Here is a 20,857-nt window from a genome sequence, read left to right as displayed (position 1 = left end):
TCAAACATTGGATATTTGGTTCGTTAAATGAAGCTTAACATTGTCTTTGTGTTTGTTTTTGAGTTCCCACATATGCAATAGACTGACATGTCTTAAGGTCATTATTAGGTCAAAAATGGCAAAAAAGAAACCGCTTTCTCTAGAAACTCATCAGTCAATCATTGTTTTGAGGAATGAAGGCTAAACAATGCTTGAAATTGCCAAAAAACTGAAGATTTCATACAAAGGTGTACACTACAGTCTTCAAAGACAAAGGACAACTGGCTCTAACAAGGACAGAAAGAGATGTGGAAGGCCAGATGTACAACTAAACAAGAGGTTAAGTACATCAGAGTCTCTAGTTTGAGAAATAGATGATTCACATGTCCTCAGCTGACAGCTTCATTGAATTCTACCTGCTCAACACCAGTTTCATGTACAACAGTAAAGAGAAGACTCAGGGGTGCAGGCCTTATGGGAAAAATTGCAAAGAAAAAAGCAACTTTTGAAACAGAAAAACAAAAAGAAAAGGTTAGAGTGGGCAAAGAAATACAGACACTGGACACAGGAAGCGTGGGGTGAAATGTCACCTGAGTATCTGGACAAACTGTCAACTAGAACGCCAAGGATCTGCAAAGCTGTCACTGCTGCACGTGGAGGATTTTTTTATGAGAACTCTTTAAAGTAGTTTAAGAAGTTCTTATTTTTGTAAAATAATTTTTTATTGTAATAGTAATTTTGTGTATTTGAGTAAATTAATAGTAAATTGTGATCAGCTGAATGCCACTTTGTTGAATAAAAGTACCAATTTCTTTCCATAAGAGCAAAATCTGTACATTTTTCCAAACTTTTGGCTGCCAGTCTACGTGTGTGTATATATATATACAAACACACACATACAGTTGAAGTCAGAAGTTTACATACACCTTAGCCAAATACATTTAAACTCAGTTTTTTTCACAATTCCTGACATTTAATCATAGAAAACATTCACTTTCTTAGGTCAGTTAGGATCACTACTTTATTTTAAGAATGTGAAATGTCAGAATAATAGTAGACAGAATGATTTCAGATTTCATTTCTTTTTCAGTTCTGCCTACAAATATTCTATCGTACTGAGATCAGGGCTTTGTGATGGCCACTCCAATACCTTGACTTTGTTGTCCTTAAGCCATTTTGCCACAACTTTGGAGGTATGCTTGGGGTCATTGTCTATTTGGAAGACCCATTTGCGACTGAGCTTTAACTTCCTGGCTGATGTCTTGAGATGTTGCTTCAATATATCCACATAATTTTCCTTCCTCATGGTGCCATCTATTTTGTGAAGTGCACCAGTCCCTCCTGCATAAAAGCACCCCCACAACATGATGCTGCCATCCCCCATGCTTCACAATTGGTATGGTGTTCTTCGGCTTGCAAGCCTCACCCTTTTTCTTCCAAACATAATGATGGTCATTATGGCCAAACACTTACATTTTCGTTTCTCCAAAAATTAAGATATTTGTCCCCATGTGCACTTGCAAACTGAAGTCTGGCTTTTTTATGGTGGTTTTGGAGCAGTGGCTTCTTCCTTGCTGATCAGCCTTTCAGGTTATTTTGACATAGGACTCATTTTACTGTGGATATAGATACTTGTCTACCTGTTTCCTCCAGCATCTTCACAAGGTCATTTGTTGTTGTTCTGGGATTGATTTGCACTTTTCATCTCTAGGAGACAGAATGTGACTCCTTCCAGCGGTATGATGGCTGCGTGGTCCCATGGTGTTTATACTTGCGTACTGTTGTTTGTACAGATGAACGTGGTACCTTCAGTCATTTAGAAATTGCTCCCAAGGATGAACAAGACTTGTGGAGGACCACAATTTTCTTAGGTCTTAGCTGATTTATTTTGACTTTTGATCATGTCAAGTTAAGAGGCACTGAGTTTGAAGGTAGGTCTTAAAATACATCCACAGGTACACCTCAAATTGACTCCAATTGCCTAAAGGCTTGACATCATTTTCTGGAATTTTCCAAGCTGCTTAAAGGCACAGTTAACTTAGTGTATGTAAAATTTTGACCCACTGGAATTGTGAGACAATCCATTAAAAGTGAAAGAATCTGTCTGTAAACAATTGTTGGAAATATTACTCGTGTCATGCACACAGTAGGTGTCCTAAACGACTTGCCAGAACTATTGTTTGCTAATTTTTAAATCTGTGGAGTGGTTAAAATTAGTTTTAATGACTTCAACCTAAGTGTATGAAACTTCTGACTTTTTATATCAAATATTGCATTATTATGATATTATATTTATTACTACTGTAATTACAACTGACTATTTTTGTTTTTACAGTAGACTACTATTACATGGTAAAATATTCCTGTATCACGCTATCACACTGTTTTAGTAGTACTTTAATGGTACTTTTATGTTTTGTTTATTTTTTTTGTTTTGTTTTTTAAGTTTGACTGACATGGTCAGAATGAACTGTCACTATATCAAAAAGAGCTGCGTGAAGTTTCTTCCAAATATCTCCTTTTGCACCCCACAAAAAAAAAAAAAAAAAAAAGAATAGCAGCACACTGGTTTGGAACAAGATGAAGGTCGGTAAATGATTGTAAATGGGGGGGAACTATTCCTTTAAGTTGACCAACCAAGAACCCACAGAGCACTTGAATTACACATTCCCACAATCTATAAATGTTATCATCAAAGTGCTGTCTGCACTTATGCAGTGTTTCCCCTATATGCATTTTGCAGCGGCGCTACGCCACTGCTGAATTATGAGCGCAGCTGTTGGGATTTCACATGGTTCACTTAATATAATTTTTTTTTCTCCCCAATTTGGAATGACCAATTTCCAATGTGCTCTAAGTCCTCGTGGTGGCGTAGGGACTCGCCTCAATTGGGGTGGCGGAGGACGAATCTCAGTTGCGAAGTTTACCCTGCAATCGTTTACTTCCTCACTCCAAAACCCTGAGTATGAAAAAGGTCTATTGTTAAAACTATGGATACTATGGAGAACTATGGTGCATTTTCATAATTATGGACCAAGCTATCAGTTTTCCATCTGTTTAAAACCTGTACTCTTGTAATGCTCTCTGATTGTAGGAAGAAGTTGTTTTGTTTGCCTTCAGAAATTCCAAGAGATGACTGTAGTTTTATCAGTAGGAGCCTGATGAAAGGAATCTGTAAAGACCCATCTTTTTCACACTGTCAGAATATTTCAATTTAGCCATATAAAAATTAGGTGTTTATGTTTTCCACAAATGTTACTGTTGTTAATATCTGCATCCCAACCTCAAAACGAATGCTGCACTCTCAAATGTGCATTTCAATGCACATAACATGAAATATAATTTGCATGGGTGCTACCAAAGCAGGTGCTGGTGCCACATTTTCAAGGGCCTTTTGAGGACACAAATAAGCCCTGATGTGGCCCAGGCTGAAATTGAGTTTGCACACCTGTTTTAATCTATTCTCTGACCGACACACGTTAATACGGGTCCGGCGATGCAGGCTTGCGGACACGCACAACAGCACTGCTGCTGAAAAAATCCTAGGGGAAACACTGCTTATGGCTCTCAATTTCTATATTCAAAGTGTAAGTGATAATTTAATTTTTCCCTCTCAATTTCAAGGATCATTTGCCCAGAGCAGACAGCATAAAGCATTCCTGACAGTGATGGCAAAGACACTTCCATGCTCCATGGCTACAGCCAGTTGCTATGGTGAGAGGCTGGTGTGAGAGACGGTACAGGAGTTAGGCAGTGAGGCTGTGATACTGTCAGTTAGTGCTCTAAATGTGCATATGGAATTTCTGACTCTCCCACAAAATACTGTATGCATACATCAGAGACTGTGAACAAAGATATTACTGTAAAAAACAACAAATATTTTTTCAAATTTAATAATTTAAATGCAATACACCAGTTTAAATATGGCACACTGCCATGATATTTACACCATTGTGGTTCTATCTGAAGTAGTGTATGTGTGTGTTTCTGGTGTTCAGGAGAAGAGAGTGTATGAGAAGTGTCAATCAGAAGGCCGGGTGTGTGCCGGGCTCTAATGTTCGGATACGCTCTGGGACTCAGAGGAGGCTGGCGAGATAGTCTCTAATCCCACACTGCCTCATTAGTCATCTCTCTCCTTGATTAATGCATGTGTTTGTGTTGGGTGAGCCCTTCCCCTCTGCTTTCTGAAACTGCTTAATGAATAATAATTTTATATGCAAGTGCCATAAAGCCTTGATCTTCTCAATGAGGAGCAGAAGAAATTGGGATGTAAGCTAATGATATGAGAGAGAGAGAGAGAGAGAGAGAGAGAGAGAGAGAACAAAGAGATAAACACAAAAAAACAACATAAATAGATAACAGTAGGGTCCAAAACACAGAGACTACACAAAATTAGGATTATATATACTAAACACTTTGACAGTACTAATATATATATTACTGTACAAAAGTCTTAGGCACATAAGCTGTTTCACAAAAAGATTTGCCTTAAGATGGTTAATTAATATCTTCAGCTTTAGTGTGTCAATATGAAATATAAATGTTAGACTCCAAAACATTCCTTTTGCAAATATAATAGAATAGAAGAACAGGGAGCTCTGCAACAGATACTGTAGCATTGCCCCCACAATACATAAAGAGACAGAAGCAATTGAGACAGCCTAAATAGATAGAAGAACTGTGGTGAATTCTTCAAGAAGCTTGGAACATCAAATCTGCCAACAACCAGGAAAAACTGTATCCAGGTTTACCTAGGAAAATTGGTGCTGTTTTGAAGGCAAAGGTGGTCACACCGAATATTGATTTAGCTTTAATTTATGTTTACTGGACTTTGTATGACATTAAGTGATAAATGAAAACTATTTATGGCATTATTTGTTGAAGAAATCATCACTATGTAACATTTTTCACAGTACTGTATATATAGTGCTGTCAAAGTTAACGTTTTATCAATGTAGCATAGCCACATGCCCGCAAAGCACAGATAGAGCTCTTCAAATTGTAACATCATTGCAGCGGCAAGACAGCTGCCATTTGAACACCAGCCTTGCACTGCAAAGTACAGTGCGAGCACGAGGCGATCGTCTGTGTTCCGCGACTGCTACCGGGTCCTTGAATAACATATAACGTGCGAGTAAGGGCAGCCGGTGGAGTTTCTGGTGGCCCCCTAGTGATTTGGTGCCTTATACAGACTGCGTAATATGCATACTGGGAGCGGCGGTACTGATTACCGGCTAATGGAAACCCTGCTGCTGTCTCCAAGGTTCTGTCATAGTGTCTCTGTTTGATAGTGCACTAGCCAATGCAGAAGTTGGAGACATTGCTGGAACCCTGCAGGTAATCTGCACCGTCATTAACCCATTTAATCCCACTAGTTACAATTGTGACCGGGGTCTAAAATGAGTTTTTGATGTATTTTGCACGGAGTTGTCAACTGTCTATGACAGTGCAGACTTTTTTTCATGTCTGTCAAAACTCCATAAAAAGAAGCAATTAAATCCAGTCATAATACACTAACAACTACCATTTTTTGTACATAATTTGAATTGAGTTGTGCTGTGTTTATTTTCTATTGTTCAACTCTGTTGGTGGAGTAGGTTTTGTGTGGATGACTGAAAAATACATCTGAATGAAGCATATTTTGTCCACTCATGCTTATAAAGATATTGTGATTAATTGCGATTAACTACAAAAAATGTATTGTGATTAAATATTTAAGCTGTTTGACAGCCCTAATATATATATATATATATATATATATATATATATATATATATATATATATATATATATATATATATTATATTTTTTTACATTTAAGATTTAAAACATTTTAAACAAAGAACATTTATGATGTAAAAATTAGGAGAAATGTTCAAGTTTCTGTTCAAGTTTCAAATGGGTCACCATGTGACCCTTTTGTACAAAGGTGCTCATTCTCAAATCATGCTAGATAGCATGAGTCATCAAATGCACATTGTCATTAAAGCAAAAGGGGGACCAAATAGAGCAAATTCTCAAATTCATGTTAAAGGTGCACTCAGTATTTTTTTTTTTTTTTTTTTTTTTTTTTCCATGTGATGTCTTGGACTTACACTGACACCTAGGGGCCTGGATGCTGCATAATTCAAACACAATTGTTTTCAGTTACAGATGCCATTGTAGAAATTCCCTATTCACAGTCAGAGAGGACTAATGTAATCTTTAAGTGAAAATATCCAATGACAGGGTAGTTCCTAAGGTTAAGGAAGTAGTATCCGGCTCATGTGATCCAAACATGGCAGCCCCCATGAGGGGACCCTCTCCATGTAGAATAAAAACGCTTTTAAAATGTTACTGATAAGACTGGTGTCTTCATCTCATATGCTTAAAATCATGAGTATGTTTTTTAAAAATACAATTCATTTCTTTAGAAGTAAAACTTTTTAAATGAGGAAAACCTTTTTTTTTTCTTTTTTTTCTTTTTATTTCAGTCTCACGTGGCACATACATTCACACAGATTTCTTACTTGACACTGAAATGGCCAGATTTGTTGCTACCAGATTTTTCAGCTGCAAAGTCCATGTCAGTCTGCACGTGTAGCCCCTACGGAAACAGAACAAATGCACAGAAACAGTGAGATAAACTGAACAGCAAGACAAACTCATATAATAAAAGGCTCACTGTCCAAAGAGACCACACCATCAACCAGGGCAGTGGTTCTTAACTGGCTTTGATTCAGGACCCAGATTTTACAAGTTAACAAATACTGTATTTCCTTAAAATAAAATTGAAAGTAAATACAATTACAATGAACTGCATAGACCCATCAATTTTCAAAATTACCATAGGCTGAATAGAAAAATTGAAAATTTAGTAAATGCATGAACAATGGCAGAACTGTGGTTAACCAGTCTAACATATGGACCAAACCCTGGGCCAAATACTGTATTAATATTAGCCATACTGTCAAGTGGCAGATGAATTTCCACCAAAACTCTTGGTGTTTTCCATGTACTGTAGATATCTATGGTTTTCCGTGTATGAGCAGCCGGCCTCACATATTCATTTTGAAGTGCACAGCACAATTCGGTTTTTGGTATCAGAGCATTTTTACGAGTTTGATTGAACCTCTCCTTTCACTATCCTAACTGTGCTGCATTTTGTACAGTTATTTTTTTCTTTTTTCTCTGTCCTTAACACTATCGGAACAGACCTGTCACTCATTTTTGGGCCATGACCACTATCCTTCATGACAACTATTCTTGACTTGGCAAGCCATCTTTAATCAAAGATGTCCATCTGATGAATGTACATGGAACAACAATTAAAAATTAGCACAGATTAGCACAGGACTGCAAAAATAATGTATTCATGAATGTCCCCTAAAATTATCCAAAGCAACACTCACAAAAGACAAAACGAAAGAAAAATGGCTGCATTTAATGGTAAAATAAACAGCTTTTAAATAAATGTCAACGCTAGCTACTGATGAGTAAAATGAGTCTCCTTTACATCTCCCTACGAAAAAGACCCATATAACAATGTTATTTCACTTGTCAACTAGTTGCAGTACTCAAGGGAAGCATTTCCTCTGACAGAAATGGCTGCTGATTCCTGAATAAAAAGACCATTAGAGTAGATGTGCCATAACTGATGAATTTTTGTCAAGAAATACACTAAATGTATCTCATGTCAGGATTTGAGAATGATCATTAGTCATGTAGGTCCATTACGCATGACAGTAATTACAAATATGTAGCACATATGTGTGTGAATGTGGTTTGAAGCAGGATAATGACTTGAGTAACGTGTGTGCAATGTGATGCAGTAATTAAATGTATGTGGCATATCAAGCCTCAGTTGGATGGCTATGTTTATACTGAAGACATCATTTAGTGGATGTTGATTTTGTGCACCTATCAGAATATATGGCCATTAATGAGAATAACTGTATCAAACAGTGTGTGTGTGTGTGTGTGTGTGTGTGTGTGTGTGTGTGTGTGCATGTGTAAAAAGTGCTTTAATCAACTGTGAGGTTTGTAGTGACCACAGTAGTAATGTATAGTACATAGTTTTGGGCCAGGGGAGGTGGGGGTGACAACCGTGGGGAGGGCTGGTCACTGAGATGTATCGAGCAGGAGAAATGCATCATGCTGCCCTTCAGCTTTGACAGAAAGTGTGGCAGGGGTCAGTGGCAGCAGAAAGCCCTAATGTACTTGCCTGTAACCTCTGACCCCATTAGCACCTGTCAATCAAAACCCTGCCTCTCAAAGCTGTCCTTTAGAAAGCCAAAAGTGTGATTTAAAGAACGAGATCAGGGGGGTTTGAGAAGAAAGGAGCTTGATGTTTAATATACCATACGGCCAGCCCAATAAGGCTCCATTCACTTGCACAAAATGCAAAAGGACTTTCCTTTAAAAGGGCATATCATGGAAATCAGGTTTCTGAAGAAAAGAATGGCTTGATGCAGGGCTGTGTTGATAGCATTATATCGCAATCCTTTTTCTCAATGTATTGTATTGATATACATTAGATCTGTGTATAACTACTTTGTAAACAGGTATTTCTCAATGCAATCAGTATGAGGTGCTGTGCTAGACAAAAGTGAAGCAAATCACTCGAGAGAGACTGACCCCAGACATGCTTGGACTCTGTTGCTCTTTTGCTGATGTCACTTCTGTTGCGATCTGATTATGACATTGTGATGCATCATCCTGTATTGAAACGTTTAATTTATTATGTTGGATTGACAAAAGCCAACATAATGTTATTCTACCAACTTGGTCAAAGGTGCTGTAAGCGATTTTGGCTTCTGAAGCTTTCACGTGACAGAGCCGTTGAATCAGCCACGACCCCTCAGTCCAAAACTGCCCTCCAAAGATAATTCTGAGACCAAAACAGAGCAAAAGTTACTTTGTTACTGTGGCTGTCAAATTCAACAGTGACACAATAGCGACCTCAACTGACAAACATTATGAATCATAGCCTCAATGATCCGCTTCAATACAACACAATGAGAACAAGCTAAATGATTGACAGGTGAAAAGCATCAATGTGTTTGCTGTTTACAAAGTCCACACTGTCACAGAGACCGGTAAGATATCTCAGGACACAAGGGATTAGGAACATTTTTTGCATGCTTTTCCATGAAAAATATCACTTACAGCACTTTTGTCAAAATACTTAAATCAAGACTAAAATTTCAAACACTAAATCCTCCTAGAGCATTCAAGCTACATCCACCAAACTCAGCACAGACCTTCAAACTGTTCTGGAATAGTGTGCTGTCTTTTCTAACTGATCAGACTTAAGGTTTTTGCTCAGCGGATGATTAAAAATGGGAAAAATCCCATTGACTTCAAACAGTGTTCAAACAGGCCAATAGAATGCTCATTAATTCAAACGCTAACTATCAAAAAATGTAAATGTAAACAAACCCAAATCAGGTTTCTCTCTTTCTCTCTCTCAGTCTATCTGATGGTTTATGTGATGATCTATGTGAGAAGCTACATAACTAGCTTACTGTAATGTGTGTATGACTATTCATCTTCAAAGTTATAACTAGTTTAAACTTTCAGGTGGTAGAGTGATAGATATTTTGCGCAAGATGATTAATCTAATAATTAATCTGTGTCGCATCTGATGATTAAGTGTTTTCTGAAAGTAATTTCTTTTTTCTTTTTTTTAAGGAATTTTAAAATTCAGTTTTTTTTTTTGTTTTTGTTTTTTTTTTTTGTTTTTTTTACAGCTTGCTATCACTTTAATATCTATTCTGCATTATATATGCCATCGGCCACACTGCTCTCTCCATATCGGCATAAAAAAATGACTTAGCCAACCACTCTATGTTAACAACACTCTAACGTTAACAAGACAAAGCAACTTGGACTGATAAATGAAAGAGTGTTTACACAGTAAATTGACATGTTGCTTCCAAATGTACCCTGATATCGACCCCATTCTTCCGAATTACTGACAAGCGCCATCTTCCATTAGACATTTTGCATCAACTCAAATGTGATCAACTTTCCCTCTAGCGCTACTGATGGCACACAGCTTGAGCAACCTCTAAGACACACAGGAACCAGGAAGTAATCATGTTCATAAAAACAATGATGAGCAAGATTCAGAGGTTGCATGTTTACTCCACTGACGGATAGGTCTTTGGGTTTGGGTTAGAGCCTATGATTAATAAAATATGAGTTCTTATAAATAAGAATACAACTCGCCTTTGGCGCCACTCTGTGGACATTTGACCCTGAAACTGGAGCTCACACATGCCATACAACACTTCCAGCTTAAGCCACAAGGAGGAAGTGCTTTGAATTTCAGTACACAGATGATTTCAACAGCAGAAACTTTTGAAATACTGTTGCCAAATACATAAAGCAATCAGTCTGCATAAAAGTTGTCTTATACATATAAAAGTCTCAAAGGTGCAGCAATCCTTTAAGGTACTATTCTAAAGGTCAGAGACAGGGTGTAAAATTACAACAATTTTATAAGTGCATTTCAGGCAAAAACGCTACAGAAGTGCAGAACATCACATCTAAACGTCAAGATGTTCTGGTACCAGCTGTAAAAACGAATAACTGAATAGAGAGCCAAGTGTTTTTAAAAATAAGCCTGGATGTACTGTAGGCTTGAATATCTCATCCACTTCACCTCAAGGCCTTTCTAATACAGACTGGGCTTTACACTGAATAAACTACTGCATGGTAAATGTGTCAATGAGTGATGACCCAAGCAGTGAAGATATGTCTAGCATTAAAGGGATAGTTCACCCAAAACTTCAATTTATGTTATCATATAATCACCCTCAAGTCATTCCAAATCTGAATGAATTTCTATCTTCCACATTCGTAAAACAAAATGAGATGAACAATGAAAGTTGATGGGGACCAGGAAGAGCTGTGCTCACCATAACAGAGCAGCTTTTACACACTCCTTGACATTTCCTATTGTGTTTCACACAAGAAAGTGAGTCATACATGATTGGAACGACTTGAATGTTAGACAATGATGACATAATTGTTATGTGTTGGTGAATTGTAACACAAGCAGTTATGTCAAAGCGCCCACCTTCATAGACAGGCAAGGCAAACAATTAACCGAACAGTGACAACTGATGGCGTGTCCCCTTGTTAATACAGACACACAACACCTTTTTAATTGTCACAAGCAACATCAACGCCCACCCCAAAAATTAAAACAAGAGTGAGCCTGTGATTCATTTTCCTCTCATTTTTAATGATTAGTTTGTGCCGTTTAAGTCACGCTTTGGTGCTGTTGCTAATTAAAGAACAAAGGCATTAATCTAGCGGCTGACTGATGATCTGATGAACGTGTCACCGGTTTTATTTGCTCGTCGTGCCTGATCTCTTCGCACTGACCCCCGTCTAATGAATGACATGGTCGGAGCTGGCGGTAATGGAACGTGCCAAACAAAGAGAACACGGCAGCCATGATAGAGTAGAGAGGGAAAAGCAAACACACTGGAGGGCAGGATGGTATATGTACCACATGCTGGGAGAGTCATGAAAATTGGCATGTGTATTTATATACAGTGGTGGCCAAAAATATTGGCACCCTTGTTAAATATGAACATATAAGGCTGTGAAAAATAATCTACATTGTTTGTCCTTTTGATCTTTCATTCAAAAAATTCACAAAAATCTTTATTTGAAGTAATCAATTGAAAGAGGGGAAATATCTCATTATTAAATAAATATATTTTCTCCAAAACACATTGGCCAAAATTATTGGCATCCCTAGAAATTATTAAGAGTGAAAAATATCTGAAGTATATTCCCATTCATATATATATATATATATATATATATATATATATATATATATATATATATATTTTTTTTTTTAGTGCACCTGAGTGTAGGAACATAAAATTGTTCAGCCATGACTTCCTGTTTCACAGGGGTATAAATATAAGGTAACACACAGGCCAAATTCCCTTAATCATCAATCACAGTGGGTGACTAAAGAATATAGTTCTGATGTGCAGCAAAAGGTTGTTGAGCTTCACAAAATGGGAAGTGGCTATAAGAAAATAGCCGAAGCATTGAAAATGCCCATTTCCACCATCAGGGCAATAATTATGATGTTCCAATCAACTGGAGATCTTAAGAATCTGCCCGGAAAAGGACATGTGTCTATATTGTCTCCACGCACAGTGAGGAGGATGGTTCAAGTGGCCAAAGAATCTTCAAGGATCACAGCTGGAGAATTGCAGAAATTAGTTGGGTCATGGGGTCAGAAAGTCTTAAAAAATATATCAGACATCACCTACATCACCACAAGTTGTTTGGGAGTTCAGTTTGCTAGACACTACTGGAACTTCAAATGCGATTGGATTCTATGGTCAGATGAAACAAAAAAAAAGAGATTTTTGGCAGCAAACACCAGAGATGGTTTTGGTGCACATAGAGATGAAGAAGTACCCAATGCCTGCAGTTAAATGTGGTGCTGGATCTTTAATATTGTGGGGCTGTTTTTCTGCCAGAGGACCTGGGCATCTTGTTCAGATACATGGCATCATGGACTCTATCAAATACCAACAGATAAAAAATCAAAACCTGGCTGCCTCCGCCAGAAAGCTTAAAATGGGCCCTAGTTGGATCTTCCAGCAGGACAATGATCCAAAACAAACATCAAAATCAACACAAAAATGGCTCACTGACCACAAAATCAAAGTTCTGCCATGGCCATCCCAGTCCCTTGACCTGAACCCCATAGACAATTTGTGTGATGAACTGAAGAGGAGGGTCCACCAACATGGACCTCTGAATTTGAAGGATCTGTAGAGATTCTGTATGGATGAATGGTCTCAGATCCCTTGCCAGGTATTCTCCAACCTTATTAGGCATTATAAGAGAAGACTCAGAGCTGTTATCTTGGCAAAGGGAGGTTGCAAAAAGTATTGAATAAAAGGGTGCCAATAATTATGGCCAATGCGTTTTGGAGAAAAATATTTATTTAATTAGATATTTCCTCTGTTTCAATTGTTTTACTTCAATTAAAGGTTAGATTTTTGTGATTTTATATTTTATTTTTATTTTTTTAAATGAAAGATCAAAAGGATAAACAATGCAGCTTTCTTTGCTCATATTTACTAAGGGTGCCAATATTTTTGGCCACCACTGTAGGTGAGTCTCATCGTTTTAACCAAGGCAAACTTCATATAAGGCTATGTTCTAAATGAAGACATCTGCTCACTTAACTCCTTCAAGATTATGTTCATCAGTTGGACTACAGTGGGCCTGGCATCTTTACAGTATTACAGTCAATGCAGTGCTGATGCGTTCCACTGTTTAGTATATGGAGGAGACGTGTAAATAAACAAATTTGGAGATTGGGAACTTAACATTACGGACATTTTGGGGAAAACCAATGCAGACAAACAAAGAACACCAATAGATTTCTACTGTATGCACATCGTAGAAATGTGGTTCAGATTGTAAAGTAATAACATTAATACTCCATCTAGAACAATTTTAAACAGTACTGTGCTAATTATTTTATTGAGTATGCACTATGACCTCATAGTAAAATGAGACACTATATGGACCATTTGTTCTTTCAATTTGTTTTATTTTATTTTATTTATTTTTTTACTGCAGGAATGCCTCAAATGAATCAGTGAAGGTAAAAAGGTCATTCAAAATGGTTACAAAATTAAATGGTGAGGAGTCACAGCACCTACATTTACATATTCTGTTATACATGTATATACAGTTGTGCTCAAAGGTTTGCATACCCTGGCAGAAATTGTGAAATTTTGGCATTGATTGTGAAAATATGACTAATCATGCAAAAAAAAACTGTCTTTTATTTAAGTGTAGTGATCATATGAAGCCATTTATCATTACATAGTTGTTTGGCTCCTTTTTAAATCATAATGATAACAGAAATCACCCAAATGGCCCTGATCAAAAGTTTACATACCCTTGAATGTTTGGCCTTGTTACAGACACACAAGGTGATACACATGGGTTTAAATGGCAATTAAAGGTTAATTTCCCACACATGTGGCTTTTAAAATTGCAATTAGTGTCGGTGTATAAATAGTCAATGAGTTTGTTAGCTCTCACGTGGATGCACTGAACAGGCTAGATACTGAGCCATGGGGAGCAGAAAAGAACTGTCAAAAGACCTGCGTAACAAGGTAATGGAACTTTATAAAGATGGAAAAGGATATAAAAAGATATCCAAAGCCTTGAAAATGCCAGTCATTGCATGACCTGGAGGCATTTTGCCAAGACGAGTGGGCAGCTATACCACCTGCAAGAATTTGGGGCCTCATAGACAACTATTACAAAAGACTGCACGCTGTCATTGATGCTAAAGGGGGCAATACACAGTATTAAGAACTAAGGGTATGCAGACTTTTGAACAGGGGTCATTTCATTTTTTTCTTTGTTGCCATGTTTTTTTTATGATTATGCCATTCTGTTATAACCTACAGTTGAATACGAATCCCATAAGAAATAAAAGAAATGTGTTTTGCCTGCTCACTCATGTTTTCTTTAAAAATGGTACATATATTACCAATTCTCCAAGGGTATGCAAACTTTTGAGCACACCTATATATATATATATATTTTTTTTTTTTTTTTTTACCTAAACTTTGATGTTATGCTTATGTTATGCATGTTACGTTTTATGCTTAATATACTTAGAAAAATGTAAAATGGTGTTATAATATTTTAAAGGCACAGTGCCATGGTATTGCCATGCTATTCATATAAATATCTTGGAGAGTACTATGTAAATGCCATGGTATATGAATATGGGAATCATTCAGTGCCATGGTATATATCCAAGTATCATGGTATCTGATAATGTCACAGTGCTTTTCAGTCAGGGCTGATGCTTCACTCAGAATGTCATGTCTTTAATGCACAACAACATAGCATTTAAACCGTATTCAGTAAGGCAGGGAACAAACAAGAATCAAAAGTTGACTTGTTTTTTTCTTCTAGTATTTTTTATATATATATTTTTTTTTTATAATCTTTTTTTAATTCCCATCAAAGCTGGTTATCGACAAGCAAAAATGGTGAGAATCAACAAAGTACAACCAACTCCTCACATTGTTATTTACCATCATACACACAATTAAACTACACACACAAAGACCACAGGAAGAGAGGCATCACAGCACCAACAAGTGATACATTAAAAGTAACACTTGTTGGTGACTATTAAACCCAGAGGGTTCAAGATAATAAAAAATACTCCCAGAGCAATTAGCAGCCGCTGGGATCCTCCCAGCGGACGAAGGTTCTAATGATGTCAGGATAGACAAATAAACCTGCATGTGACAGACCTCATCACAGGCCAAAAGCCCTAGTGGGAGATGTGAAGTACAAAACAATAAACTAGAACTAGCATACAAAAATACAATTAGGGATGCACAATATATAGGAGACTATATCGGTTTAGGCCAATGTTGGCATCTATTAAATTATTGTTATTGCTTAAGGCTGATACTGAAAGCAGACAGTATTACATGACTCTCTGAAACACATGATTCTGCTTAGTCAATCACAGCATTCTGAGGTAAAGAAAAAAATGTTTGCATATTGACTACAGTATAATACTGACTGCTGCATCAGGCAACTTATTTCCTACAAAGCTTAACTAATTTATTATATCTTATGTCACTCTGTAGTCTCTTCTCAAATAATAAAATAATTTCAAATATTTAATAATTAATCAGACAACAATCAGACCTCAGGGTTTTGTGTCAGTGGTTACCAGCTGTGACATTTTTTTCAGCTGGGATTTATTTAATTGGTAAATCGTCATATAATAAGCAGGACCTAAAACTATTTTTGAAACTATGTTGTAACTGATCATCAATCTCTCCATATTCCCTTTCTAAACTGCTTAAAATCTGAAATCAAGAACGTGAATTTCCGACTGGGTTAATGTATTGGATATTTTGTGGTGATTAAATTCCTATTAGATAAAGATGACAAATAAATGCTAAAATAAGACAGCAATAATTATGTGAAAAAAAAAAAAAAAAAAAAAAAAAAAGAGTCACATCCAAACTAATTACATCTCAAAATCACTTGAAGTAATGGCCTGTGAAAGCTCCAATAGAGACTGTGAGAAATTCTGGATCACTGACGCCCACCAATTTGGCTTTTAAGATCTCTTAAAATGGATTACTTCAGCACTTCTTTTGTCTTTGCGGAGGAAAGAGTATTTTTCTTGAAAGTTTAAAGTATCTGCCTGTGCTCCTCAGTGGGAGGTGAGGGCATAACCGAGGGCAGTTTCTCTCTCTTTTCAACCACTTACTTCTGTCGGAAAGGGGAAGTGACAATCGTAACAATTACACAGGCCTATTATCTCAATCAGGTAACGAGTGGTATGGACTCTCTCTCTCTCTCTGCCTATCTCTTGTGGTTTGGGCGCAACTCTGAGTGCATTAGTGAGCTCTAACCCTGTCATTTCTCAGACACACTCGCTTATTACTGACACGCCGCATGCGCCTGCAGCCAGGAGGAGGAACACGCAGAGCAGACAGGTCTAGCAAAGACCAAAAGGGAGAGGTAGAGATGGTAGAATGGTAGGTCAAAGAGACACAAAGCCTGTCTTCAAAACCTATTGGGCTGTCTCACTGTACTCTCCCTGACAGATATAAAAAAATTAAAAATAAATAAATAAAATCAGCCCAGGGTGGTTTGCTGGTCAAGGTGTTGGTCTCCTGGCCTGGTTTCCCAGCCAGACCAACTGACATGAGCCCAAAACCCCTCTAAAACCATCATAACTGACAACCCTTACCAGCTTTGCCAGGCTAGGAGACCAGCTAAGTTTTCCTTGACTGATTTATAACACTGTGAGAAGGAACTCCATTAGTCAAAACAGTGAGTAATGCTCACAGTACGCTCCAATATAGTTTTGCATATTGCAAAACAAACAACACAATATTCTAGCATACAAAACAAATTAATGGCACACACAGTTACAATTAAGTACATATGCTCTGAGCAATCTCGTCCTCTTAACTGCAGCTGTAGCTGTCAATAGGCTATTTTGACTGAAGTGTCACAGAAATGAGGATTTCAGCTCTTTCTTAGGAGCGGTCACATTTATTCGTAGGTTTGGCCTAATAAGACTCAATACAATGGCCATGAAATACTACTTCATTTGGTTTCCACCATGTGAGAGATCTGTGTGTAGGTGTCTGAGTGAATAATATCTCAGAAGCTTATTGCTGAATTAAATTAATGCACATCTCTATTAACTGAATACAAAGACTAAACTAACTTGACAATACCCACTAGGCCCTGTGATAAAAGCTTCTTACTGAGATTATAGAGATTAGGAGGAACAATAGCTGATTTAAATAGTCATACATTAAGTCTGTATTATCAACTATCATATACATCAGTGGTTGTCCATTGGTTTTGCTTCAGAACCAAGACGTACATTGGGCATCAAGTGGTGACCCAACACAGAATCAAAATGATTTATGGTACAAATGTAACAAAAATGAATAGGGCATTGATAAATAAATGTGCCCATGGTTGTGATCTCAATACTGTGACTATTTCAGAATTTTTGTTTTTGCAGTATAGTTTTAATAAATGGTCTGGATAGATTGGGGAGGGAGCTTTATGTTTTATGAACATTGGAGATAGGAGTATGTTTAAAAAAAAAAAAAAGAAGTACTTTGAACTTTTATTTCTAAAGGTGGTCTTAGAAATAAACAAACAAGAAAATGCTTTCCTGTCATGATGCATTCCCTTTAAACTTCTTAGAACAAGACAGAGAATGTGTCTCTAGTCTAAACTATCAAAAAAAGTCTTTAAAAACGGCTTACAATTTATTCAGGAACAATGCAGGTTTCTTGCATTTCTTTGACTGGTTTCTTTGTTCAGGTTCGCTGTCAAACAAACACATCTCTCCTCAAGCTGAACATAAGCCTTTATCAATGAAACATTTCTCAATCTATAACTCTGCAATAAACTGAATGGCATCTATGCTAATATTATTCTATTTGTTTCTCTGTCTCAACCTTGGGATTCATATCCCGAGGTTACCAGAGCTGGCCAGATCCAGCTCCGTTCCTCCTTGGAGTCGGACTCCACTGCTACGTGCCGCTGAGTGATGACGACAAACTACAGCCGGTGCTAGCAAGACATCACTTCAGTTTTTTTACTTCAGAGGATGAACTGATGCCAACTCCAACTGTAAGCATTGGATACTTCATATGCCACTGCCTGAACCTTGGACTTAGGATGGACCCCACCAAACCTCACTGAAATGAGGTTGAACTGTGATGCACCTCATTGATCTCTGCCTGCATCACCTTTGTCTACTGATGGACTACACTCTTGAAATGGAATACATAAACTATTATTTAATTGCCAACAAAAGCCTTCATCAGCCAACTAACAAAGGACAATGCATCTATGTGAAATTCTGCAGTTAATCCAGGATGAACTTCAAAGACATTAGTCATTAATCTTACAGTTCTTACAAAATCTTTGTTTAAACACTGACCCTTAACACTTACTTAGTTTACTAATTTTAAACCATGACTTGCACTGCACATAAATAACTAATATTGGTATTATATTCATGTTGTTTAGCCAGAGAGGAACTGGCCCACAGTGTGCCTTGTTTCTCCCAAGGATATTTTTCTCCATTAACCTACATCTTATGGAGTTTTGTGTCACCACCGGTTTGCACACTGGGGTTCTAAATACAATTATTATTTAACTATTTAATTTTTATACACAATCATATTTAATCAAACTACACAATGATGACTCTAAGACTTTGTAGATATTGCAGTTTAATTTACTGTTAAAGCATGATTTTCTGTAAAGCTGCTTTGAGACAATGTGTGTTGTGAAAAGCGTTATACAAATAAAAATGACTTGACAATTGTGAGTTTAATTACACCCAATGGGCTAAAAGAGAGTGAGAAAGAGAGAGTGAGAGAGGGAGAACATGAGACAGAGAAATGTATGATAATAGGGTGTTTGTGAATGAGAGGCTGTTGGATTAGATGCAGAGCCATTTTAGTTTGAGATCACGTATTCTTTTTGAGTGTCATTTTAAAGCAGTTGAGACTGTGAGTTCACACAGCATACAAAACTCTGAGACACTGTACTAATCAGACAGAAAACAGGCGATAGGTCTGGGTAAAATATCTTGAAAAAATGTTGTCTCAATATTTGTTAGCCTTTTGAAGATATTCTATATATCTTGATATGTACAGTATGTTTTTGCTCTGAAAAGCATTAGAAAGTTTGAATGGATTTGATTGTGGCTCATCTATTCAGAATTTATGATAGACTTGATGCCATACTTGTTTTGCGATCATTTTTCAAATAAAATGAGAAAATAAGAAAAAGAGATGAAGTACCTCTATTTGTAAAGTATTTAATACAATAGATTATCCAAAGTACAAATAATTAATATATAGACCATTTTTACATTGAATTTCTAGTAAAAATTACTACAGCTCATAATGGCATGCACTGTATATACAGTTGAAGTCAGAAGTTTACATACACTTAGGTTGAAGTTATTAAAACTCATTTTTTAAACCACTCCATAGATTTAGCAAACTATAGTTTTGGCAAGACAATTAGGACATCTATTTTGTGTATGACACGAGTAATATTTCCAACAATTGTTTACAGACAGACTGTTTCAATTTTAATTGACTATATCACAGTTCCAGTGGGTCAGAAGTTTACATACACTAAGTTAACTGTGCCTTTAAGCAGCTTGGAAAATTCCAGAAAATGATGTCAAGCCTTTAGACAATTAGCTTCTGATAGGAGGTGTACTGAATTGGAGGTGTACCTGTGGATGTATTTTAAGGCCTACCTTCAAACTCAGTGCCTCTTTGCTTGACATCATGGGAAAATCAAAAGAAATCAGCCAAGACCTCAGAAAAAAAATTGTGGACCTCCTCAAGTCTGGTTCATCCTTGGGAGCAATTTCTAAATGCCTGAACGTATCTTGTTCATCTATACAATCAATAGTACGCAAGTATAAACACCATGGGACCACGAAGCCATCACACCGCTCAAGAGATGAATGTAGTTTGGTATGAAAAGTGCAAATCAATCCCAGAACAACAGCAAATGACCTTGTGAAGATGCTGGAGGAAACAGGTAGACAAGTATCTATATCCACAGAAAAATGAGTCATATATCGACATAACCTGAAAGGCAGTTCAGCAATGAAGAAGCCACTGCTCCAAAACCGGCATAAAAAAGCCAGACTACAGTTTGCAAGTGCACATGGGGACAAAGATCTTACTTTCTGGAGAAACGTCCTCTGGTCTGATGAAACAAAAATTGAACTGTTTGGCTATAATTACCATCGTTATGTTTGGAGGAAAAAGGGTGAGGCTTGCAAGCCGAAGAACACCATCCCAACCCTGAAGCATGGGGGTGGCAGCATCATGTTGTGGGGGTGCTTTTATGCAGGAGGGACTAGTGCAATTAACAAAATAGATGGCTTCATGAGGAAGGAAAATGATGTGGATATATTGAAGCAACATCTCAAGATATCAGCCAGGAAGTTAAAGCTTGGTCGCAAATGGGTCTTCAAAATAGACAATGACCCCAAGCATACCTCCAAAGTTGTGGCAAAATGGCTTAAGGACAACAAAGTCAAGGTATTGGAGTGGCCATCACAAATCCCTGACCTCAATCTGATAGAAAATTTGTGGGCAGAACTGAACAAGCGTGTGCGAGCAAGGAGGCCTACAAACCTTACTCAGTTACACCAGTTCTGTCTGGAGAAATGGGCCAAAATTCCAGCAACTTATTGTGAGAAGCTTGTGGAAGGCTACCCAAAATGTCTGACCCAAGATAAACAATTTAAAGGCAATGC

General features: G+C 37.2%; 1 protein-coding gene across 1 annotated transcript in view; it reads right to left on the bottom strand.

The window, feature by feature from the left end:
- The window catches only part of LOC127447692 (partitioning defective 3 homolog B-like), a 466,221-nt gene that overhangs the window by 277,549 nt on the left and 167,815 nt on the right, over positions 1-20,857 (bottom strand). The window contains 1 exon segment of the mRNA XM_051709699.1: positions 6,489-6,565. Coding sequence (XP_051565659.1) covers positions 6,489-6,565 — 77 coding nt within the window.

This window comes from Myxocyprinus asiaticus, chromosome 11 (assembly GCF_019703515.2).
Source record: "Myxocyprinus asiaticus isolate MX2 ecotype Aquarium Trade chromosome 11, UBuf_Myxa_2, whole genome shotgun sequence".
Taxonomy (NCBI): domain Eukaryota; kingdom Metazoa; phylum Chordata; class Actinopteri; order Cypriniformes; family Catostomidae; genus Myxocyprinus; species Myxocyprinus asiaticus.
Note: the sequence above shows the minus strand (reverse complement) of the source record. Positions and strands in the feature narration are given on the sequence as shown.